Below are 26,429 nucleotides of genomic sequence, written 5' to 3'. Positions count from 1 at the left end.
GAAGAAACCATACAAAGAAAGTACATACGGTCCCATTTGTTTAAAATTCTGGAAAATGCAAACTAATATACAGTAATAGAAGATTGTGGTTGCCTGGAGAGGGACTGAGTGTAGGAGAGTGATGTATGGAGGGATTACACAGAGGCCTGGGGAAACTTTTGGAGGGGATGGGTATGTTCATTACCTTGATGATTGTTGATAGTTCCATGTATACATATATCAAAACTGTTCACTCTAGACATGCATAGTTTATTCTATATCAAATATGCTTCCATAAAGCTATTTTAAAAGCTATTTTAAAATGTATACAGTGGGCACACTATGTGTGCCAGGTAAGTGTTTTAAGTGTGTAAAATGCGATCTCCTCTTTAATTATCACAACAAACCTACAGGCTGGTGCTATGATTGTACCCTTTTACAGATGACACTGAAGCTCAGAGTTGTTCACGTCCAAGGCTACCCAGTTAGTAAGTGGCAGCCTGACCACACTCTCACTCTTAACTGTGAACTTGCAGTAGAAAGAAATATCTATGAGAGGCACAATAAAGTGCTAAGAGTCCACACATTCATTATCTAGATCCTCCTAAGAGAGTGTGTTGTCACATTAGAGAAGGATTTGTACTATAGCTGTGATTATATATTATTGAATAGATTATCGTAAAGGTCATCACCATAATTTTCTTTAACAAGATATTTGGCCTTCAAACTACATCATTTTTTCACATCCAGTCTTGAGAGACTATTTGATCACCTCTGATTCAAGAGTCAGAGATGACTTAGAAACCACACCACCCTGGGTGGTTTGATCAAACCCAGGTTTGATCTCTGGATTGTGAACATCCCCTGGAGGAGGGCATGGCAACCCACCCAATGTTCTTGCCTGGGGAATCCCATGGGCAGAGGAGCCCGGTGGTCTACAGTCCATGGGGTTGCAAAAAGCCAGACATGACTGAAGCAACTTAGCACAGAGTGAGGCAAAAGGGGGATGCTAAGTCGCTTCAGTAGTGTCCGACTCTGTGCGACCCCATAGACGGCAGCCCATCAGGCTCCGCCGTCCCTGGGATTCTCCAGGCAAGAACACTGGAGTGGGTTGCCATTTCCTTCTCCAATGCATGAAAGTGAAAAGTGAAAGTGAATTCGCTAAGTCGTGTCCGACTCTTAGCGACCCCATGGACTGCAGCCTACCAGGCTCCTCTGTCCATGGGATTTTCTAGGCAAGAGTACTGGAGTGGGGTGCTATTGCCTTCTCCAAAAGGGGGACACATTCTTTAAAAAAATCTTGCTTGTTTATAGTTCCTTGAATGTATTGCTGAATTGAGGTATCAGCACCTTTAAGTATTAGAACCTTGATCTAAATAGCAGTTGCTATGTTCTGAATGTTTGTGTCTTTTCAAAATTCACAGCCAAGACTTATTGCCCAATGTAATATTGTTATAAGGTGGGACCTTTGAGAGGTGATTAGGTCATGAGAGTGGAGCCCTCATGACTGGGATTAATGCTTTTACAAAAGAGATTCCATAGAGCTCTCTAGCCCCTTCCACCATCTGAATATACAGTGAGAAGTCTGCAACCTGGAAGAAGGCTCTCACCTTATAATATTGGCACCCTTAACTCAGAGTCCAGCTTCCAGAACTGTGAGAAATAAATTTATGTTGTTTATAAGGTGCTTAAAGTAAAGTAGTCGCTCAGTCGTGTCTGACTCTTTGCAACCCCATGAACTGTGGCCTACCAGGCTCCTCTGTCCATGGGATTTCCCAGGCGGGAGTACTGGGGTGGTTTGCCATTTCCTTCTCCAGGGGCTTTTCCTGACCCAGAGATCGAACCTGGGTCTCCAGCATTGCAGGCAGACGCTGTACCATCTGAGTCACCAGGGAAGTCCCAGGTATCTTGGGAACTAATTGGTTAATAACTACTCATTGGAAAAGACTCTGATGCCGGGAGGGATTGGGGGCAGGAGGAGAAAGGGACGACAGAGGATGAGATGGCTGAATGACCTCACTGACTCGACGGACGTGAGTTTGAGTGAACTCCAGGAGTTGGTGATGGACAGGGAGGCCTGGCGTGCTGCAATTCATGGGGTCGCAAAGAATCGGACACGACTGAGCAACTGAACTGAACTGAACTGAAGAGAGAGTGGAGTAAGCAATTCAAATGATTGTGCCTACTTTACAGATGGACAAACTGAGGTTCAAAAAGATTAAGGTGACTTAGTTTCAGGTCTGGGGGAAGGGATGTCTCCCTCCTCCTACCAGGGCTCCCTGTCCACTGAACCACAAGGCTCCAACTGCTGTTGATAGACTTCTGCGATTTTTTTTTTTCTCCGATGGCCAAAGATCGGATAAATTGAGTTCCTCGTGTTTACAGATGTCAGAAATTCCAAAAACTGAGCACTGCAATATTGCTGGACATTTCTTCTGCGACTGCCGTTCAGGAAAAAGGTAAGACTTGGCATTTACAAGGATCACGGGGCCCTCGAGTCCACATAGCACCTTTCGGGTTTCAACGCCCGCGTGCTGGCTGACAGCCCGCCAGCGTGTTAGGCGGCCGCGTCCCGGCGCTCTGCCCGGCTGCCCCTCCCGCGCGGCTTGGTGGGGGCGTCGGGGAGGCGGGCCCGGGGACGCTTGCGAGGCGCTCCGGCGCGGCGCCCCCTACCGGCGCCCTGCTCCCTCGCCCCGGATCCGGTCCGGGCGGCGCGCGGACGCCGGCCTGACAGCCAGCGAGCGGACCGGCGAACGGCGCGGAGCGCCGCGAGCGAACGGGCGCGCCCTGCAGGGGTAGGTGGGCCTCGGGACGCAGGCAGGAGGGCGGGCGGGGGAGGCGTGCGCGGGCGGGGGCCGGGGACGGGCGGGGGGCGCGCGCCGGGGGTCGACAAGGGGGCGGGGTGGGCGGGGGGCCCGGCGGCGGGGGCGCGCGCGGCGGCGCGCGGCGGGCGCGAGTCATCAATTATGCAAGGACTCGGGCGGCGCGGGGGGCGGGCGCGGGGAGCGCTCCAAGATGGCGCCCACCGCAGTCCCGCCCGCCGCATCCTCGGCGCCTCTGCAGTCCGGCCGCGCCTCCCGGGCCCCGCGCTAGGGCCGCCGCTGCCTCCCTCGCCGCCGCTGCCGTAAGTCGCCCCAGAGCCCCTGCCCCGGCGCCGCTCCTCGTCTACCGGGTTCCCTTTCTCGCCTCGGGACCCTGGAGCGGGGCTCGCCCATCTCCAGCCAGGGGCTTTGCCGCAGAGTGCGCGGCGGGGCTCTAGGGGCCATGGAGCGGGGTTTCTGCCCTCCCGGTTTTGTACAGGTGCTTGGAAGTCTTGCTTCCTTCTAATGTCTTTATTGGGGATCCCTGAGGAGAACTGAGGACCATTGCCCCCCACCCCCATACACCCTCTCTCTCCTCCGCTCTTGGCTGCACAGGGGGACTCTGGCTGCCCTCGGCGCCCCTTCCGTGGTGCAGCACCCCCTCCTTCCTGTATCCCAGAGCCAGGGCAGAGTCGGGGCCCCTTGCCCGGTTGCACTGGAAGGGCAGCGCTGTCCGGATCTTCCAGAGCAGCTCCTTAGCTCTACCCCCTCCCCCATGTCTTACTGCATCCTTCTCCCCCATCCAGCTCCAGATTGTTACCAACTGCAGAAGCCAGGGGCTCGTGGGTTCTTAGGGTAGCCGGGACTCCCCTGTCCTTTACTCGGATGCGTCCGTCCCCCTTCCGACAGGGTGCTCTGGGGCTGTGTTGGGGGCCCCCGGGACCTTCCTCGGCAGGCTAGGATTCCTGCATTAGGGAGTACATCACTTTGAGAATATCCCCTTCCCCCACCCCCACCCCTACGCCACCCGATGCAGAGCCTGCTCCTCTCCTCCTCTCTCTTGCCCTCCCCCACCGTGCCACCGGCAGCGAGCACCCTGGGCTTCTGCTAGCTTTCGGCTTACAGGCCTGCCCAGCTGCACGGGCTTGGACCCCAGCTCTGTAGTTCTCTCTTGGTACTCGGGGGACTGCAAAGCCTCTGCATTTTTCCTGAGAGCTCAGCTCCATCCTCTCCGTGCCAGCAGCAACCACCAGTGGAGACTTGGCAGTTAACTTTCGGGGGGCTTAGCCAGGGCTTTCAGACCCCTTCAAGGATCCCAGTTTCGAAGTGGTATGGAGTAGGAATCATTTTTCAGTCTGATAAATATGATTTTTCAAACCAGGCATTCCTTCCAGGTACCCCACCCTGTGCCCTCTTCCTCACTTACACTGCAGTTTTTGAAACATGGGGGAATACATTTTACATCCGGAGACTCCAAGGTTCAGTATCAGTATCCATAATAAAAGGATGTCGTCTGTTTGGGGTGGGGGGGCAGAGTTGGAGAAGAAACTTTGCATTGCATCTGGCTAATTCAGGGGGAGGGAGAAATAATTAACATGGAGCAAGAGCTACCAAACAGGGAAAATTGCTTTTAATGCATGCACAGTGGGCTCCAGAGAAGTCGGGATGGAGGCAGGAAGTGTAGGTGAGGGCTCTGGGGGCCAACGGGGAAGGCACTTTTTGTAACTGTTTCTCAAGTTTGAACCTGGAGAGCCTTCAGAGAGGTAGGGGTGTGCTAAGGCTGGGGGTGTTTTAGTTTTCCAAGGGAGAGTTCGGGTGTGGTAGGTTTTCCCTGTTTCACAGTCTTTCTGTACTTCTCTTTTCTCCACGTGCATTAGAAGATAATGGTGGTTGGGGGACTTTTTTTTTTTCTTAAGAAAAAAATTTTTATTTTTGATGTGTAATGCAAATGGCTGGGTGACATTACCATCCAGTACCATCCTGGTAGAAATCTTGGGGGAATCAGACTTAAAATGCTGAAAGCTTTGTAATACATTGCCTTTAACCTGGTTCTTGAAATACTGCAGCATTTTTTCTTTGGAGCTCATGACACACAAGGCCTTCAGTTCTCCCTGAAAGAGAATTTGATTGCTTGGAAGGGGGGTGGTAGTGATGGCTTGGCACTCAGCGAACATTGTCTGTCCTAGAAATTGAGGCTGTCCCTGGAGAGGGCTCTAAGCATGTTATGTGTTCTGTGGACATCTGATACAGGATATGTGTAAATGTGTTGTGGTTCTTATTAGTGCTGCTGGTGGGTACTGCAGCGCAGTTCTTGAGAGTGCAGGCCAGTTACTGGTCTTCTGGGTTCAGTCTGAAAGGCTGACTTAATACATCTTCAGTTTTCTTTTGGGGTTTTGTCAAGTTTTATCAAAATATGGAAGGATTTTATTTTAAATTAATAAAGGATTATGAAATGGCAGATAGTATACTTAAAAATAAACAATGATACAATTGGTTGTTGCTTTCTTTGCAGGGTCTCTAACAAACGTTTCTCAGGGCCCAGCTTGCCCAGCTTTGGTTGCCTGTATGGAGGTTTACGCCAGGGTTTCTTGCTGTGGTGCTGAAAGGACAGTTCCCTGGCAGGCCTGCTAGTGGAGTGCATACATGCTGGACAGGGTTTGGGTTTTTCTTGCTTTTAGATCAGCAGGCTCTCCTGTAGATGTGTGCATGCGCAGCTTGGTTTATACTTGAAGTTGCAGACCTAGTTATCATATTTTATTACTCCCACATAACTCTTCATTTTGGCTGTCCCTCATGGAGACAGTGTTTTTGCAGGCTGCAACAGATCCATATGTAAGTCACACAGTGACATTTTGCTGACTGCATTATTTCAGCACATTTTGATAATTTCAAATAGCAAGAAACTATTAATGTTATGAGATTTTGGTCTCCCAAACTAATCACCTGGCTTGCTAAGTTAAGCTGGATCAGAAGGGCATCTTATTTGGGTTGGTTTGAACAGTGAGCTGGGAAAAGGACTTGACACAGCAGAGGCTGGTATGTAGTTCATTGTTTCGCCAAAGTAATTTGTCAAAAAAATATTTTAAAATCCTAAAATAGTGAAGACGGCCATAAAATTCAGCCTGTATGGATCTCCCACCTAGCACAGGGATCCCCTTATATGAGACTTCTCATAAAGCAGCTCATTCCACTGGGGTTCCACTGTGACTGAAGCACTTCTGTGTCATTGAAAAAGTAACATAAAGTTAAAAGACATATAAATTGGGTATGATCAGGGGCAGATGTCATTCTTGTGCTTCTTACTAAGAAAAGACTGACATTCAGTGTTCTATAGGGATTATACAAGAAACCTGCACCTGCTTGAAAAGAATACAGAGATAGAGACATATCCACCCAAAGAAAGGAAAACATTCTTGAATGGAAGCAAAAATAATTATCTTTAATGTGCTGATAGTATATAACAAGTTGTTCTAGAGCCACATGCATGAACTAATGAATACTTAATTCCTATAGATTATATTTGCGAAGGAAAATAAAACCACACTGTTTAGAAAGTGTTAAAAATGCAGTTTATTCAGCAGTTGCTTAAAGTAGAGTGTGGGCAGCAGCTGGCTCACCCCAGCAAACCCATGGCCCCCAGGCCGAGTGCTGGGTGCTCCAGCCCAGCCATGGTGCAAGGTTCCCCCATAACAGATACTCATCGCCCAGTGTCGTGGGAAGGCCCAGTTGCCACAGATTATGTGCCCATCATGCAAGCCTCTCTGCCATGCTCCCCTAGCTTCAGCAGCGCCTGGAGGTAACACCACCTGCTCTCTCCACACCTAGCCTTTGTTCTGGAAACCTCAGAGAGGGCTGGGGCTTGACTTGTCTCAGGGAATGTTGCCCCTGGGCCCAGGCTTAAGCCTACACTCCTGACCTCTCTGCTCACCTTAAGGGCTCTCTTAAAGCCCACTGCCTCCTCTGCAGCTCCTCAGGGGTACCATTCTTTCCACTCTGGGTCTTGCCTTCTCCTAGCAGTGTCCCAGCTCCTGGCAGCCTGGGGACAACTCTACATAGAGTGACCTGGGACCAGGCACAGGGAAACTTGGATAGCTCAAGCAATGTCTAACTGCATAAACAGTAATGTCTGAATAGAGTGCTCTGGGCTGTAGGTGGTTCCTGCAATTGGCAAAAAAAAAAAAAAAAAAAAAAGCCAGTTTATTCAGAGATGAGTTTCCGTAATTATAAAAATAAAGTATACTTATTACAATGTGCAAAATGGGGGAAAAAGTCATCGTTAGTGAAACAGTTGTTTTATGGTTATTTCAGTTTTGTTTTGTTTTTCTGTGAAGAGGGAAAGAAGCATTTGCAAAAGTTATTCAGAATAATAAAAATAAGTATTTTAAAACCAAGCCTTTTAAACTCTTAAGTAAACAGTCTACTAGTCATTTAGAGATGTAACTGCTAGACTGTTAGATTTCAGTTTCCTTTTTTTTGGAATAATTTTTTTTAAATTTCAAGAAATTATCTTTAATGTAAAAGAATTCATTCTTAGAATTGGGCTCAAATGTAGCCAGTTAACTAGAAGAATAAAAAAACTTCTCTCAATCAGGGACTCAATAAATATTCTCCCTCTGCACCTACTGTGTGTGAAGCCTTGTACTAAGCACTAACACTCTTTAAATGGCAAGAACCAGCTTAGAAAATGATAACATGCTCAAAAACTGTGACTATTAAAGTGTTAAAAGAAGGGAACAGAACTTTCACCCTTCATGTATATTAATTGCTGAAATATTGAATGGTAGCATATTAGATCTAGCCCGGTGATTCAACCTAAAAAGAATAATTTTGTGCAGAAACATGAAGTAAATGTGTGTAAAGAAAAGGCAAAGAAGAAATTTGAAAAAATTTTCTTTGTCCCTTTGTGAAGTTATGGATACACAACCAGGACTTGCAGTTAAGTACGTATCAGGAATTAGGGTGAAATGAAGACCCAAGAAGGTTGTCCTGGTTACACCGTCGAGAGGAAAAAGTCAGAAGCAGTATGGGCTTTGGGGATAGGCAACACTAAAGTTCAAGTCTCCTCTCTTCTACTTACTAGCTTTGTCACCTTGGATAGGTTATTTAATCTATCTGAGCTTTGGTGTTCTCATCTGTAAAAATAGGAATAATAATACCTACGTGGCATGGTGTTTGTGGGGATTAAATGAAATCTGTTTCCTTATGGTTTCTGACACATAGAGCTCAGTGTATATTAGCTCCTTTTCCTCTCGGGATTTAGCAGCTTAGTGTGTATTTATATGTGTATTTGATATAGTATATGTGTACTATATTAAATTTCAGTAGTCTGAAAAGCAGACAGTTGCTTTATCTTCAGTCTGGCAGAGGATAGAGTCGAGAGGTATCCTGACTTTGGATGGACATTGCTAATGTAAAAGGAGAAGAGTTTTACTGTACAGTTGCAGTGCTGACCGCCACTCCCCCCCGCCCAACCCCTCCGCCATGCAACCGCAGTTACTAAAGCAATTCTTTCTGCGTTCATTCCTAAACTATTCTAGAATAGGACTTTTTACCAAACAGGAATGCTCTGGCACTCACCAGTTGGCAGGCAGCTGAGCTGGTTTTAGCCATGGCTTGAGATCTGAAGGTGGAATGGACTCAAAGGCTGAGGCTCCCCTGTATTCTCGAGTTGGATGTCTTAACTGTGCTAAGTGATTATGCGGGTTTGGAGCTGCTTTTGTCTTTAGCACTCTTTTAGATTTTCCCATTGTATAGTCTTTTTTGTGGGGAGGGGGTGGGTGGGGAGTGCAGCATGTGGGCTCTTAATTCCCCGGCCAGGGATCAAACCCATGGCCCTGCATTGGGAGTGTGGAGTCTTAACCACTGGACCACCAGGGAAGTCCTCAATTATGTAGTCTTCTAACGGCTTTCTTTGAATGAGTGTCTTACATTTAGGTCTCATGGCTGACCATCTACCTAATTATTACTCTTATGTTTATAAAAACTTTAAAAATCTTTTGATGAGTTGATTGAGTTAGGTAAGACAGATATTATTCTACCCATTTTCAATCTGAGGAAATTGAGTATCCTAGCTTGAGTTGTCCAGGGCTATGGGACCGTTAAATGATGGAGTGGAGACAGGGACCCAGGTTGGTTAATTCATGCTTAAAAGATTCTTTTTTGTATTAAATGGTGTTATATTCTGATATTCATATAACCAAGTGATGTGAACAATTTTGGCTTTATTTTAGGAAATTATCATTATCCTAGGTAGCTAAACATATCTTAGTGAGTGGGCATAATGAAAGATTCTGGGATAGGCAGAGGGAAGGCCAGAGTACCTTTGAAGGAGAGCATTCTGGAAGCAGGAAGGATGAGGGAAAATGAGCAGAAGATGCATCTTATCAATAAATAGAGTATAGATAAAAAGAGGAGGCATGGAAGTAACATGCTTGTTTTGTTTCTGCAGCTATCCTAGCTACTTTTTTTAAGACGTCGTCATGTCTTGGGGTTTGCTTGTCTTTCTTAATTTCTCTTGCACATAAACACATGTTTGGCTCCTCACAAATGCTCCCACATTGCCAACATAAGTTATAACCAGGACCATAGGGGAATTACGGCCACCATCACCTGGACTTTTTTTTGCTTATGCAAGGCTGAAATTGGTGTAGGAGTCAGAGAAAAATTGCTCCTGGTGGGTGAGGGTAACCTAGTTGAAGTAGAAAAAGTTCTGGGAGGCTCTTAGTCTAAAAGAACAAAGGTGAAAGTAGATAACACTTCTGATCCCTTAGGTATATGGAGATGTGTCGTACTGAGCAGAGCAGAACAGAAGAAAAGCTGCGACTCTGAGGGTCTCAGATGTGCTCTTAGTTTGGAACTGAAGCGCTCTTGATCCTGGAAGGAGTTGATTGGGTTAGGATAACTAAAATGTTGTCTGGAGAGGTTTTATATTCACTGTTGGTGGTGGTGAGAGGCTTCCTGTGTTCACCGGGCTTGTTCCAGGATCTGGAAATGGAAAGCACTGAAGTTCCTTCATTATCCTGCTCCTTTCATGTTCAGTTGATTAGTGTGATTTTTTATGCTGTAAAATCTTTTGAGTTCCTGGGAGTAAGAACATCAGAGAAATACAGTGAATGCTTATTTATCCAGGGATGGGTTATCTAGGCTATAAATTATACATGCCATTTATTTTCCTCCCTTTTTCTACATTTTGAGTATTTAACTGATTATTAGCATTTCCGTCAGAGTGAACTTGGAAAAGGAGAAAAGGTCAAAATTAAGATGTTACTGTAAATTTTTAGATAGTGATTGATAAAGAAATCAATAAAAAAAAGTAGCTCATTTTTCATCTATTCTTACTCTCTCCTTATTTTAAAGTACAGACAGTTGAAAGCTGAGCCTCCAAAAGTTTAATGTTCACCAGAAGCCAGTATGAAATGGCATTTTTCCTTCATTTTACTGAGTGACAGCCCTGTAAATAAATAGGTTTTAATTTATTACATGGTTAGTTTCTTATTTCACAAGGAATTTTTCTTCAACTAAGGATAAATTGCAGCAGGCTTTTGCTTCACATTCACTAGTATCTTTTTGTTTTAGCAAGCAGCTGAATAAAAATGCTTTTAACTGAAAGCAAATTGATGCATTATTATTAACTTGCAGAGAAGGATTGAGCGGGTTTCAAAAAAGACTGATAGCGCTTTCTTGGAGGTCAGAATACCCAAAAATCTCATTTGCCACAGAATTCCCAATTGGATAGCCAGAGATTTTGGTGAAAATTAAAAGGAGAAATGTCTTGTTTCTAGGAATGATACCTTGAAGAAAATAAAGCATTTAAAATAGATTTATACTGTGATAAGGAAGAAATCATTGGGAGTGTGAGAAATTGTCAAAGTGGAGAGTGAGAGAAAGTGAAAAGAATGACTGCAGTATGTGTACATCTATGGCTGATTCATGTTGACGTTTGACAGAAAGCAACAAAATTCTGTAAAGCAAGTACCTTCAATTAAAAAAAAAAGAATGACTGTAGTGAAAAGGGACAAGGGAATTTGGATATGAACTTGGGGAGAGTTCTCTCTCCTCTGCAGACTCCTTTGGATACATGTCTCTGTTCTATTCCCTGAGCTAGAGTGATCCTGAACTTCTGGATCTAGCACAGACCTTTAGGAGGATGTTTTGTGTTTTAAATGTTATTTTACCCCTTCCTCTGCTAGAACTTTGCTGCAGATTGCTTACTTTTCCTGATCTCTGCTTTGGAAAAGATGGAGAATACTTTCTTGCTTTGTAATAAAACAAACAAACAAAAAATGGTAATATTCTTAAATGTGTTTTTAATTAACTTTTTTTTTTTTTTAAAAAGGATTTTAAGTCACTTACTATAAAAACGTTTTCTCAAAAGGCACTGTTGCAGGTATCTCTCCATTCTATACATAAAATTCATCTTTAACATTTATTTGTTTGAATAGTTAACAGAGGCAAAGGGTTTGAAAAGTCAGAAGCTTCAAAGTTAAGTCTTCTTATCCTGTCACCTTCACTCCGTGTGCATTCTGTAAAGATAACTACTGTTACCAGTTTCTTTGTATCCTTTCTACATGATATGCTTGTAAACACTTTCTCTTCCTTGTCCCCCACACAATTATATCCATTGTCTTTTGAGGAAGACTGTTAAAATAGTTTGAGGATTTGAATTCTCAGTCTAGGTAATTTTAGATCAATTAATCCCCCCTTAGCAAAAAAATTTAGTGACATTCTTAAATGCACTTTTTTTAAATTTCCTTTTTTTTTTTTTTAAAGGATATTAAGTCATTTAATATAAACACATTTTCTCAAAAGGCACTGTTGAAGGTATCTCTTCCATTCTGGGTTATAAATTTGGGGATTTGAATATAATTAGAGTATAATTAGAAGTATATTCAAATTAGAATAGAAATTTCACCAAGAACAAATCAGTAGGACTAGGGTAGGATACCCCAGTGGCAGATAAGCCTGCAAAGATGGGGGAGAGTTAGCTAAACATTATGAATTTGTCGACGTTGCAGTTATCCTTGGAGACAATGGAGAACATAGAAGGTTGTTGTTGTTTTAAGGCATACAGAATGATACGTCATCAAAGTTTATAATATTTTAGGAGGATTGGGCAGCAGCGAATGTATAGTAGGGTGAACTAGAACAGGAATGGACTTCCAGTTAATTGGCTGTTTGATTTGGCCGAGTTGTGTGGTGACAAAGCCTTGGACCTGGATAGTAGTGGTGAAGACGGCAAGGAAAGAACATGAATATAATTTTTACATGTGTGTCACATGGATGTGTGTGTTTAAGCAACATTTTTTAATGTAAGAAGTAGTCTCTAAGAAAGCCCAGTAGAACTTGGTAAATAACTTTACTTGAGGGGAAGGAAGGAGGAGGAGTTAAAAGATTATTTTGCTCTTCTAAAGTTGAGAGACAGAGAATCTTCTCTTTAGAAAATCTGAGGAAATAAGTTCTGTAATATACGTTGGCAGTCTAGTCCAGAGCATCTTGGTTAGCAGGCTACTGATTGCTAATTTTTGATCTTTTCTCTGCAGAGGGTTTTTCCCCTGAGCTTCTCATGCTTTCTTTAAGGAAAATCTAAGTCTTGCAACTTTTTTATTCTGTGTGTTCTCTCACTGATAAAGATTACTTAATCTTTGTGGGTTTCTATCCTTTACTTATTTTGTGGTCTTTCATTCTGTCCGTATATAGACACTTAGCTACCTTGATTCTCTCAACTTTTTCCTTGACACTCTCAACTAACCTTTGGTTTAGTGTATAAAGAAACAAGAATGATGTGCCTTTTCATAGGACTGTTTTGTTTTCATAAGGACTGTTTTGTCCTTACTGAAACTCAGTGACTTTCTCTGTTTGATCATTTGCTTATATTCTCTGTGCTTTTTGGAAGCCATAGTAGTAAGTAAGTGAAATTGCAGGCTGAATTAAAGGTAGCAACTGAGAGGATTTAAATAGGTGAAAGCAGGGGGGAAATGTTAGGCTTTATGAGCCAGTAATGTTGCTTGTCATTTCTGGTATTGATCTTGGACTGTCCATACAAAATGTCAGACTTGACTTGCGTAAACCTCCCTGGTGTAGCTAGGGCACAGACAGTGGTGAGTGGGCCCCGCTGTGTCACTTCAGTACACAGTGACAGTTCAGAGTGAAGGGTGAGCTCAAGGATGTGGGCTTCTAGCATTTTGCAGTAGGTAAAGATCTTTGAATAAGAAAAAATAAAGGATGATCAGAACATCAGAACACACACATGCAAAATAACAGACAGCAGAGAAAAGCAATTTAATTGGTTGAATTTTTTCATTTAATTTTCCTTCTCCCCTCCAAAGTTACTGAGTTCTTGCAAATTCAATTAACTTTTGGTGCAGTTTGCACTCAGACTGTTGGCAAGACATCTCCATGGTTTGTGTGGAACCAGTGGACCGGGCAGAGTTCATGTCCAAGACGTTGGTGAATTTAGCACTCTGTTTAGGGACATAAAGGACTTCCCACGCAGCACAGTGGTACTGAGCATGTTTCGTTTAAAGTGTGTCGACTATAAAGCATCTTTACAGTAATCCCATCAGGAGGTTCTCTGTGCAATGATATTGTAAGTTTGTACCTGTTTCCTAGTTTGAATGCTTAAAGTAATAGTGGTTAAGAGCAGTTAAACAGCAACCTCTTGGGAAGCCATTCTTAAAATAGTTTGGGTTGAGGAAAGTCCGTAAAGACCACTTAGCTAAATGATGGCAATCTGTTTTATTAATCTTGATGTCCTAATACAAGTAATAGTTTAGTAGGTGTATGTTGTTGTTGTTCAGTCGCTCAGTTGCTTCTGGCTCTTTGTGACCCCATGGACTGCAGCACGCCAGGCTTCCCTGTCCTTCCCCATCTCCTGGACCTTGCTCAAACTCATGTCCATTGAGTCGGTGATGCCATCCAACCATCCCATCCTCTGTCATCTCCTTTCCTCCTGCCTTCAATCTTTCCCAGCATCAGAGTCTTTTCCAGTGAGTCAGTTCTTTGCATCGGGTGGCCAAAGTATTGGAATTTCAGCTTCAGCATCAGTCCTTCCAGTGAATATTCAGGACTTATTTCCTTTAGGATGGACTGGTTGGATCTCCTTGCTGTCCCAGGGACTCTCAAGAGTCTTCTCCAACACCACAGTTCAAAAGCATCAATTCTTTGGTGCTCAGCTTTCTTTATGGTCCAACTCTCATATCCATACATGACTAATGGAAAAACCATAGCTTTGACTGTATGGACCTTTGTTGGCAAAGTAATGTCTCTGCTTTTTAATATGCTGTCTAGGTTTGTCATAGCTCTTCTTCCAAGGAGCAGGTGTCTTTTAATTTCATGACTACAGTCACCATCTGCAGTGATTTTGGAGCCCAGGAAAATAAAGTCTGTCACTGTTTCCATTGTTTCCCCATCTATTTGCCATGAAGTAATGGGATCGGATGCGATGATCTTTGTTTTTTGAATGTTGAGTTGTAAGCCACTTTTTCACTCTCCTCTTTCATCTTCATCAAGAGGCTGTTTAGTTCCTCTTCGCTTTCTGCCATAAGGGTGGTGTCATCTACATATCTGAGGTTGTTGATATTTCTCCCTGTAATCTTGATTCCAGCTAGTGCTTCATCGAGTCCAGCATTTCACATAATGTACTCTGCATAAAAGTTAAATAAGTAGGTTGACAATATACAGCCTTGATGTACTCTTTTCCCAATTTGGAACCAGTCCATTGTTCCATGTCCAGTTCTAATTGTTGCTTCTTGACCTGCATACAGGTTTCTCAGGAAGCAGGTAAGGTAGTCTGGTATTCCTAGCTCTTGAAGAATTTTCCACAGTTTGTTGTGATCCACATAGTCACAGGCTTTTGCATAGTCAATGAATCAGAAGTAGGTGTTTTTCTGGAATTCTCTTGCTTTCTATATGATCCAGTGAATGTTGGCTATTTGATCTCTGATTCCTTTGCCTTTTCTAAATCCAGCTTGAACATCTGAAAGTTCTCAGTTCGGGTACTGCTGAAGCCTAGCTTGGAGAATTTTGAGCATTACTTTGCTAGCATGTGAGATGAATGCAGTTGTGCAGTAGTTTGAGCATTCTTTGGCATTGCCTTTCTTTGGGATCGGAATGAAAACTGACCTTTTCCAGTCCTGTGGCCACTGCTGAGCTTTCCAAATTTGCTGGCATATTGAGTGCAGCACTTTAACAGCATCATCTTTTAGGATTTGAAGTAGCTCAGCTGTAGTTCCATCACCTCCATTAGCTTTGTTCGTAGTGATGCTTCCTAAGGCCCAGTTGACTTTGCATTCTAGGATGTCTGGCTCTAGGTAAGTGATCACACCATTATGGTTATCTTGGTCATTAATATATTTTTGTATAGTTCTTCAGTGTATTGTTGCCACCTCTTCTTAATATCTTCTGCTTCTGTTAATTCCATACCATTTCTGTCCTTTATTTTTTCCATCTTTGCATGAAATGTTCCCTTGGTATCTCTAATTTTCTTGAAGAGATCTCTATTTCCCATTCTATTGTTTTCCTCTATTTCTTTGCATTGTTCACTTAGGAAGGCTTTTTTATTTCTCCATGCTATTCTTTGGAACTGCCTTCGGACAGGTATATCTTTCCTTTTCTCCTTTGCCTTTTGCTTCTCTTTTCTCAGCCAACCATCTTGCCTTTTTGCATTTCTTTTTCTTGGGGATGGTCTTGATCACTGCCTCCTGTACAATGTTATGAACCTCTGTTCATAGTTCTTCAGGCACTCTATCAGATCTAATCCCTTGAATCTATTTGTCATTTCTAGTGTATAACTGTAAAGGATTTGATTTAGGTCCTACCTGAATGGCCTAGTGGTTTTCCCTACTTTATTCAATTTAAGTCTGAATTTTGCAATAAGGAGTTCATGACCTGAGCCACAGTCAGCTCCAGGTCTTGTTTTTGCTGACTGTATAGAGCTTCTCCATCTTTGGTTGCAAAGAGTATAACCAATCTGATTTTGGTGTTGACCATCTGGTGATGTCCATGTGTAGAGTTGTCTCTTGTGTTGTTGGAAGAGGGTGTGTACTGTGACCAGTGCGTTTTCTTTGCAAAATTCTGTTAGCCTTTGCCCCGCTTCAGTTTTGTACTCCCAAGGCCAAACTTGCCTGTTACTCCAGGTATGTCTTGACTTCCTACTTTTGCATTCCAATCTCCTATGATGAAAGGGACATCTTTTTTGGTAGGTTTTTATTTTTTCACTTTCCTTTTTGTAATATTCTTCTTCCTTGTCTCTAGAAAAGGGAGTGGTGCAAGGCACAAATTGAGTGATGAATTGAGTGATTAAGTGGAGTGGAGAAACAAAATACAATGAGCCTATGACTACTGGTGATGGACAGGGAGGCCTGGCGTGCTGCGATTCATGGGGTCGCAAAGAGTCGGACACGACTGAGCCACTGATCTGATCTGATCTGATGAGTACTTCACTCACCTCACAAGGCTTTTATTTATTTTTCTCTGACTCACACAGGAAAACTTAAGCCATAAGTGCCGAAGGGGTAAAAGTTTTTTTATTTTGGGATCTTAATGTAGATTCTTTGCATTAGAAATTGCTCCAAAGCTTTATGGGTCAAAGAAAGTAGTCTGTTTGTGTCGTGAGTGGATATCAAAGACTTGTTGTTAATTAGATCCAGATGTTTTCTATCTTTCATTTTGATAAGCTTATATGCAGCTCGACCCTTGGGGCTAGTGTGCTATGTTCCTAGCCACACGCTCCTTCCTGACCATTAGGAAGTCTCTGGTCTGTATTGTCCCTTGCAGCTTGTAGGAGGTGGGCATTTTCCACTTCCCTCTCCTCAGCAGGCTGCCCAGGTTCCCAGGGCTGAGGTAAGCCACCATCACCCAGGGGTGTGTGACTCCTGTGTCCTGCTTGGGCTCTGCTCTGCAGACCTGCCTTTAAAGGCCCAGGCTAGTGCTCAGGGAAAGGTTTTTTAAAGAGCAATGCATTTATCACTTGGTGCAATCTATTGCAAAATCTGAAGGAGAAAAAAATCCTCCTAGGAAGCAATGCCACTTTTCTAGCCAGGTTTCCAGAACCGTTAGCTCCTTATAGACACTGCTTATAGATGTTGAGTTGTTAAGGGTTTACCAGTTGTTTTTTCCTTCCATGGTTTAATCTCAGAACCTAGTTGAGAACTCTTGTGAGAGTTGTGAGAACTGAATGCTGACTTTTGCAGATGTTATAAAAATCTAGACTGTAGAGTTCGAAGTATGGATGCTAGCCTGTATTTTAAGCAGGAGAGCATTAGATGTTCTTTTGGTGGAAACTGAGGCATCGTAACTCCTGCAATCTGCTTGTAGCCTTGGGCCAAGACGCAGTGCCCCTGGGACACACGGGGTCCTTTTCCTATTTGGAAATTTACTCCTATTCGGGTACTGTACCCAAACAGAGGACCACTTCCTTCACAAGAATAAGTTCAATATTACTAATATTTGAAACGCTTTTGAAGTTCTAGCTTATGTTTGGCAGATATATATTTTTTCCTTTTTAACACTTTTAACAGCTTTGGTTATTTTTTATTGTTGTTTTAAAAATTTACAAGAGGACAGTTGAAAAAAATTTTGGACTAGAGTTCTATGAGTTTTAATACATGTATATATTTATGTAACCAGGACTACAGTCAGGATACGAAATAGATCCATCCCCTCAAAAAGCCCTCTGCTGCCCATTTGTAGTCAAACTCTAATGTGTGATCCCTGCCAACTCCCAAATGGCTCTCTGTTCTGTGGTTTTGCTTTTTTATAATGTCATTTAAATAGAATCATGCTATAGAATAGAATCTTTTGAAATTGCCTTCTTTCACTCAGCATGGTACCTTGGAGATTTATCTATGTTGTTATCTTTATCAATAGTTTGTTCTTTTTTTTGCGTAGTAGTATCCCATTGTGTGGTTACATATCAGTTTGTTTATCCATTCATTTGTTGAAGGATATTTGAGATATGTCCAGTTTCAAGTGATTATGAATACTGCTGCTATAAATGTATAGGTTTTGGTATGAATCTGAATTTACATTATTCAAAGATATCTGTAAGGGTGAATTGCTGAGTAATTAAGTATATGTTTACCTTTGTGAGAAACTACTAAACCATTTTTTTCAGAGTGATTATACCATTTTGCTTTTCCATCAATAGTGTATGAGAGTTGTCATTAATATCTTCATTTGCACTTGATATTGTCAAAATTTTTGTTTGTTTTTAGTTTTATTGTGGTAAGAACACCACAGAGATGTTTCCTCTTAACAAAATTTTAAGTGTACATTGTTATTGACTATAGGTCCAATGTTTTACAGTGGATTTCTAGAGCTTATTCATCTTGCTTAATTGAAACTTTCTGTCCAGCGATAAGAAACTTCCTATTTCCCTCTTCCCCCAGCCCTGGCAAACATCATTCTACTTGGATTCTATGAATGTGGCGATTTTGTATATCTTGTGTAAGTGTAATTATGCAGTATTTCTCTTTCCATGACTGGCTTATTACACTTAGTATGTTGTCCTCAAGGTTCATCCATGTTATAGAATACGTCAGAATTTCTTTCTTTTTAAAACAAGCTGAACAGTATTCCTGTGTTTGTGTGTACCGCATCTTCTTTGTGTGTTCATCTATAGATGGACATTTAGGTTGCCTCCCTATCTTGGTAACTATTGAACGGTGCTGCAATGAACATGGTATAGCTAATATTTCTTCAAGATCCTGATTTTAATTCTTTTGGAGAACTACCCAGAAGTGAGATTGCTGGATTGTATGGTAGGTCTAGTTTTCATTTTTTGAAGAATTTCCATACTGTCTTCCGTAGCAGCTGCACTGTTTTGCATTCCTACCAACAGTGTGCCAGGGGCTCCAGTTTCTCTGCATCCTTTCTAACACGTGTTACCTTTTATTTATTTATTTATTTTTTTGATAACACTGTCTGACGGCTGTGAGGTGATTGCTAACTGTGGTTTTTTTTTTAATTTAATATTCCATTGGAAGGTAATTGCTTTACAGCCCTGTCTTAGTTTCTGCTGTGCAGCAGTGTGAGTCAGCTAAAAGTATACACATAGCCCCTTCCTCTCGCACCTCCCTCCCTCCCGTCCCCTCCCACCCCCCTGGGTCATCACAGAGCAGCAAGCTGTGTTCCCTGTGCTATACAGCAGCTTCGTACCAGCTGTGTGTTCTTACGCAGTTTTGATGTCACGTTCTCTTGATGGTTAGTGATATTGAGCACTCAGATTTTTTATTTTGGCAATTTTTACAGGCATGTAGTAGTATCTCATTGTGGTTTCAATTTGCTTTTCCCCAAGAACTAATGATCTTGAGCATTTTTCACATATATATCGTCATCCATATGTCTTTGGTTAAATGTCTTAACCGAATCTTTTATTCAGGTCTTTTGCCCATGTTTTAAACTGAGTTATTTGTTTTATTACTGTGAGTTTTGAGAGCCTTTTTAAAAAAACATGTATCCTGGATATCAGTCATGAAGTAAATTACATGAACATGTTTTGCCTTGGTGTGTAGCTTTTCTTTTTCTTCTCTTTACAGTGTCCTTTATCGAGCTAATGCTTAAATTTTAAGTAAGTTTAATTTGTCAGTTTCTTTCTTTGATGGGTCATGTTTTTGATGTAAATAGGAATTCTTTATATAATCCAAGCTTGCAAATATGTTCTTTGCTCTCCTCTAAGAGTTTTATGGTTTTGCATTTTACATGTAGATGTATATAATTCATTGGATATGAAATTTAGGTAAAAGTTCATTTTTACATGTTTATTTTGCAGATAGATGTGTGATTGTTCTAGCACCATTACTATTAAAAAGACTATCCTTTTCCCCTTGAATTGACTTTGCACTCTTGTCAAAACTCAATTGGCAATATTTGTTTTGGCCTTTTTCTAGATTATTCTATTTCATTGTCATATATATCTGTCCTGTCACCAGTACCACACTGATCTGATTATAGATATGTAACTTTACAGTAAGGCTTAAAATTATGTAGTGTGAGTCTTCCAACTCTATTTTCTTATTTCAAAATTGTTTGGCTATTAATAGTTCTTTTGCTTCTCCATTGAATTTCATAGTCAGCTTGTCTATGTCTGCAAAAAACACTGGAGGAAGTAGTGGTAAACCACTCTTGTGTTCTTGCCGCAAGAACTCCATAAACAGTATAAAAGCTATCACACCACAAGATGAGCTGTCCAGGTTACAAGGTGTCCAGTACGCTCCTGCTGAAGAGCAGAGGACAGTTACTAATAGCTTCAGAAAGAATGAAGTGGTTAGGCCAAAGCAGAAATGAAACTCAGTTGTGAATGTGTCTGGTGGTGAAAATAAAGTCTGACTCTGTAAAGAACAGTATTGCATAGGAATCTTGAATCTTAGGTTCATGAATCAAGGTAAATTGGATGTGGTCCAGCAGGAGATGGCAAAAGTGAACATTGCATCTTAGGAATCAGTGAACTAAAATGGACCAGAACGGGCACATTTAATTCAGATGACCATTATATCTACTACTGTGGGCAGGAATCCCTTGGAAGAAATGGAGTAGCCCTCGTAGTCAACTGAAGAGTCCAAAATGCAGTACTTGGGTACAGTCTCAAAAAAGACAGAATAATCTTGGTTCATTTCCAAGGCAAATCATTCAACATCACAGTAATTCAAGTTATACCCCTACCACTGATGCTGAAGAAGCTGAAGTTGAATAGTTCTATGAAGACCTACAAGACCTTCTAGAACTAACACTAAAAAAAGATGTCCTTTTCATCATAGGGGATTGGAATGCAAAAGGAGGAAGTCAAGAGACACCTGGAGTAACAAACAAGTTTGGCCTTGGAGTACAGGATGAAGCAGGGCAAAGGCTAACAGAGTTTTGTCAAGAGAACACATTGGTCCTACCAAATACCCTTTTCCAACAACACAAGGGATGACTCTACACATGGACATCACCAAACGGTCAATACAGAAATCAGATTGATTCTGTTGTTTGTGACCAAAGATGGAGAAACTATACAGTCAGCAAAAACAAGACCTGGAGCTGACTGTGGCTCAGATCATCAGCTCCTTATTAAAAAATTCAGGCTTAAATTGAATAAAGTAGGGAAAACTACTAGGCCATTCAGGTATGACCTAAATCAAATTCTGTATGATTATCACAGTGGAGGTGATGATTAAATTCAAGGGATTAGATCTGATAGAGTGAGTGCCTGAGGAACTATGGATGGAAGTTCGTAACATTGTACAGGAGGCAGTGACCAAAACTATCCCAAGAAAAATAAATACAAGAAGGCAAAATAGTTGTCTGAGTAGGCTTTACAAATAGCTGAGAAAGAAGAGAAATGAAAAGCAAGGGAGAAAGGGAACAATATACCCAACTGAATGCAGAGTTCCAGAGAATAGCAAGGAGAGATAAGAAGGCCTTCTTCAAGGAACATTGCAGAGAAGTAGAGGGAAACAGAATGGGAAAGACTAGAGATACCAAGGGAACATTTCATGCAAGGATGAGTATGATAGAGGACAGAAACAATAAGGACCTAACAGAGGCAGAAGAAATTAAGAAGAGGTGGTGAGAATACACAGAAGAACTACACAGAAAAGGTCTTAATGACCAGTATAACCACGATGGTGTGGTCACTCACCTAGAGCCAGACATCCTGGAGTGTGAAGTCAAATGGGCCTTAGGAAGCATTACTACAAATAAAACTAGTAGAGGTGATGGAATTCCAGCTGAGCTATTTCAAATCCTAAAAAATGGTGCTGTTAAAGCATGGCACCCAATGTGAGCAGGAAATTTGGAAAACCCAGCTGTGACCACAGGACTGGAAAAGATCAGTTTTCATTCCAATCTCAAAGAAGGGCAGTGCCATAGAATGTTCAAACTACTATACAATTGTGCTCATTTAGCATGTTTGTATGTTAGTAAGGTTATACTCAAAATCCTTCAAGTTAGGCTTCATCAGTACATGAACTGAAAACTTGCATATGTACAAGCTGGGTTTAGAAAAGGCAAAGGAACCAGAGATCAAATTGCCAACATTCATTGGAACTTAGAGAAAGAAGGGAATCCCAGAAAAACCTCTTCTTTTCCTTCATTAACTACGCGAAATCCTTTGTGTGGATCACAACAAACTGGAAAATTCTTAAAGAGATACCAGATCACCTTATGTGTCTCCTGAGAGACCTGTGTGGGGGTCTAGAAGCAACAGAACCTTACATGGAACAACTGACTGGTTCCCAGTTGGGAAAGGAGTACAACAAGGCTGTATATTGTCACCCTGTTTATTTAAGTTCTGTGTAGGGTACATTATGTGAAATGCTGGGCTGGATGAATCACAAGCTGGAATCAAGATTGCAGGGAGAAATATCAACTTCAGATATGCAGATAATACCACTCTAATGACACAGTGAAGAGGAACTAAAGAGCCTCTTGATGAAAGTGAAAGAGGAGAGTGAAAAAACTGCTTAAAACTCAGTATTGAAAAAATCTAAGATCATGGCATCCAGTCCCATCACTTCTTGGCAATTAGAAGGGGAAAAAATGAAATCAGTGACAGATTTTATTTTCTTGGGCTCCAAAATCACTGTGGATGGTGGCTGCAGCCATGAAATTAAAAGATGCATACTCCTTGGAAGGAAAGCTATAACAAACCTAGACAGTGTATTAAAAAGCAAAGACATCACCTTGCTGACAAAGGTATGTATAGTCGAAGTTATGGGTTTTCCAGTAGTCATGTACAGACAGATGTGAGAGTTGGACCATAAAGAAGGCTGAGTGCCAAAGAATTGATGCTTTTGAACTGTGGTGAGGAGAAGACTCTTGAGAGTCCCTTGTACTGCAATGAGATCAAACCAGTCCATCCTAGAGAAAATCAACCCTGAATATTCATTGGAAGGACTGATGCTGAAGCTGAAGCTCCAGTACTTTGGCCTCCTGATATGAAGGGCCGACTCATTGGAAAAAACTCTGATGCTGGGAAAGATTGAAGGTAAAAGAAGAGGGTGGTAGAGGATGAGATAGCATCACCGACTCAATGGATATGAATTTGAGCAAACCCTGGGAGATAGTGAAGGACACGGTAGCCTGGTGTGCTGTAGTCCATGGGGTTGCAAAGAGTCAGATACGACTTAGCAGCGGAACAGCATTATAGTTCTTTTGTCTTTCCACTGAATTTCATAGCTTGCCTATGTCTGCAGAACTCCCACTAGCATTTTGCTTGTGTGTGTGCTTTGTCTCTCAGTCGTGTCTGACTCTCTGCAGCCCCATGGACTGTAGCCCACCAGGTTCCTCTGTCCATGGAATTTCCCAGGCAAGACTACTTGAGTGGGATGCCATTTCCTATTCCAGGGGATCTTCCTGACTCAGGGATCGAAAGTATGTCTCTTTTGTCTCCTGCATTGGCAGGCAGATTCTTTACCACTGAGCCTCCTGTAAAGCCCTGTTTTGCTTGGGACTGCATTAAATCTGGAGATCAGTTTGAGAATTGATAATTGTGTCTTCCAGTCAATAAATATGATAAATGTCTTCATCATTTATTTAGGTAGTATTTTATTTCTTTTATCACCTTATATGGTTTTTCCATTAGTCGTGTACAGATGTGAGAGTTGGACCATAAAGAAGGCTGAATGCTGAAGAACTGATGATCGGACGTGACTTAGCGACAGAACAGAAGGTGATGACACCCCACTCCAGTACTCTTGCCTGGAAAATCCCATGCACGAAGGAACCTGGTGGGCTGCAGTCCGTGGCGTCGCTAAGAGTTGGACACAACTGAGCAACTTCATTTTCACTTTTCACTTTCATGCATTGGAGAAGGAAATGGCAGCCCACTCCAGTGTTCTTGCCTGGAGAATCCCAGGGATGGGGGAGTTTAGTGAGCTGCCGTCTATGGGGTCACACAGAGTCGGACACGACTGAAGTGACTTAGCAGCAGCAGCAGCAGTGACAGAACAACAACAATCATTTTATAGTTTTCAGCATATAGATTTTCATATATTGTTAGATTTATACCTATTTTTAGGCTATTGTAAATGTTTAAAATTAAGTTTCAGTTTCTACTTCATTGGATGGATTTTTTCGTGTTGAAGTTGTGTCTTACAGCCTTATTAAACTGTTTAATTCTAGGAGCTTTATTATAGTTTTGGGGGTTGTTTTTTTTGTTTTTTTTTTACTGTGATGTTTGGTATGTGGGATTTCAAACTCCCCAACCAGGGTTAATCCTGTGCCCCCTGTAGTGGAAGCATGGAGTCTTAACCACAGGACTGCCAGGGAAGTCCCTGGGTTTTCTATATGGATAGTTATGTCATCTGTAAAAAATGAGTTTTATATCTTTCTTTCTAGTCTTTGTCCTTTTTATTTCTTTACCTCCTCTACTGTTAGTATAGCCTTCTAGTAAGACATGAAAGTGGTGAAAGTGAACATTCTTAGGGAAAAAGCATTTAGTTTCTCACCATTAAGTATGATGGTAGCTGTTAGTTTTTGTAGATACTCTTTCTCAGGTTGAATAAATTCCCTTCTGTTCCCAATTTATTGAGAGTTTTTTCAGGAATGGATGTTGAATTTTGTCAGATGCTTTTATGTATTAGTTGATATAATTATGTGATTTTTTTCAAATTATTTAATCTGTTAATATAATGAATTATACTGATTGATTTTCAAATATTGACCTACCCTTACATTCTTGGGGTAAACACCAACTGGTTGTGATGTGTTCTTCTATTTTGTTGGATATGATTTGCTAATATTTGTTGAGTTTTGCATCTGTGTTCATGAAGATATTAGTCTGTAGTTCTGTTATTTTTTTCTTGTCATCAAGTTTTGGTATCAGGATAATGCTGGTCTTATAAAATAAGTTTATAAGTGTTCATTTTGGGGAAGAGAAAATGCAGAATTCCTTTTTAAAATATTTGGTAGAATTCTTCAATGAACTGTGCCTAGAGTTTTCTTTGTGTGGGAGTTTTTAACTACAAATTAAACTTCTTTAATAGATACAGAACAATACAAGTTGTCTAATACTTTTTGGGTAAGTTCTGGTACTTTGTGGCTTTTAAGGAGTTGGTGCATTCATCTAAGTTTTCAACTTTATGTACAAAGATTCATTCAGGTATTTTCTTAGTATCCTTTTAGTGTCTGCTGCTGCTCTGCTGCTGCTAAGTCACTTCAGTCATGTCCAACTCTGTGCGACCCCATAGATGGCAGCCCACCAGGCTCCCCCATCCTTGGGATTCTCCAGGCAAGAACACTGGAGTGGGTTGCCATTTCCTTCTCCAATGCATGAAAGTGAAAAGTGAAAGTGAAGTCGCTCAGTCGTGTCCGACCCTCAGCGACCCCATGGACTCCAGCCTACCAGGCTCCTCCATCCATGGGATTTTCCAGGCAAGAGTACTGGAGCGGGGTGCCATTGCCTTCTCCGCCTTTTAGTGTCTGGGTCTATATTAATATCCTTTCATTCTTAATATAGATAATTTGTATATTCATTCTTTTTTTTTGTTTGGCTATAAGTTTATCAATTTTATTCATCTTTTCAAAGAACCTATTTCTGATTTTATTGATTTTTCCTCTGTTTTTTTCTGTTTTCAATATAATTGATTTCTACTCTTTATATTTTTTCCCTTCTGCTTACTTTGAATTAATTTACTCTTTTTTTAAGGTGAAAAACTATGTTTTTTTAGATCATTAATTTGAAGCCTTTCCTCTTTTTAAATACAAGCTTTTAATACTATAAATTTCCCTATAAGCACTGCTGTGGTTGCATTTGTACAAATTTTGCTATGTTGAAATTTCTTCTTTGACCAATGAATTCTTTAGAAGGGTGTTGCTTTGAGTGTTTGGAGTATTGGGAGATTTTCCAAAGTCTTTTATTTTATTGATTTCTAGTTTAATTCCATTATGGTCGAAGAACATAAACATTTCAACATGTTTAAATGTGTTGAGGTGGGTGTTATAACCCAGGATGTGGTCTCTCTTGCTGAGTGTCCTAGGGGCACTTGAGAGGAATGCATATTCTACAGTTAGGTGGGATGTTCTGTAAATGTCCATGATAGGCTATTGGTTCCTTGGTATCCTTGATTTTTTTTTTCCTCCCAGTTTTACTCAGATATAATTGATGTGGAACACTGCCTAAGTTTAAGGTGTATAGCATAATAATTTGACTTATATACATCATGAAATGATTATTGCAAAAACTTTAGTGAGCATCTATCATCTTATGTAGGTATAAGATTAAAGAAATAGAAAAAAATGTTTTTGTTGTAATGAGAACTCTTAGGATTTACTTTCGTAACACTTTCATATATAATATATAGCAGTGTTCATTATATTTATCATGTACATTCTATCTCAAATACTTAGTTCTTTTATAACTGGAAGTTTCTTCCTTTTGATTGCCTTCATCTAGTTTCCCCTCCTTCTACTTACTGCCTCTGATAACCACAAATTGTATCTTTCTCTGTGTGTGTTTGTTTTTGAAGAATAATTGACCTACAACACTATGTTTCTGTTACACAACATAGTGATATACTTCTGTACGTTTCAAAAGGATCGTCATGGAAGTCTAGTTACAATATGTCACCATACAAAGATATTACATAGTTATTGACTGTATTCCCCACATATACATTTCATACCCATAACTCATTTATATAGCAACTGAAAGTTTGTACTTCTTAATCT

At 41.3% G+C, this 26,429-nt stretch overlaps 1 protein-coding gene across 1 annotated transcript in view; it reads left to right on the top strand.

The window, feature by feature from the left end:
- The first annotated feature begins 321 nt into the window (after positions 1-321).
- LOC147371578 (uncharacterized) overlaps positions 322-26,429 on the top strand; it is a 75,473-nt gene continuing 49,365 nt past the window's right edge. Inside the window, exons 1-2 of the mRNA XM_086403688.1 lie at positions 322-332; positions 2,460-2,774. Coding sequence (XP_086259814.1) covers positions 322-332; positions 2,460-2,774 — 326 coding nt within the window. The remainder of the gene's footprint in view (positions 333-2,459; positions 2,775-26,429) is intronic.

This window comes from Bos grunniens, chromosome 5 (genome assembly GCF_055505025.1).
Source record: "Bos grunniens cultivar Pamir isolate PY7600 chromosome 5, Bosgru_T2T1.0, whole genome shotgun sequence".
NCBI lineage: Eukaryota > Metazoa > Chordata > Mammalia > Artiodactyla > Bovidae > Bos > Bos grunniens.
Note: the sequence above shows the minus strand (reverse complement) of the source record. Positions and strands in the feature narration are given on the sequence as shown.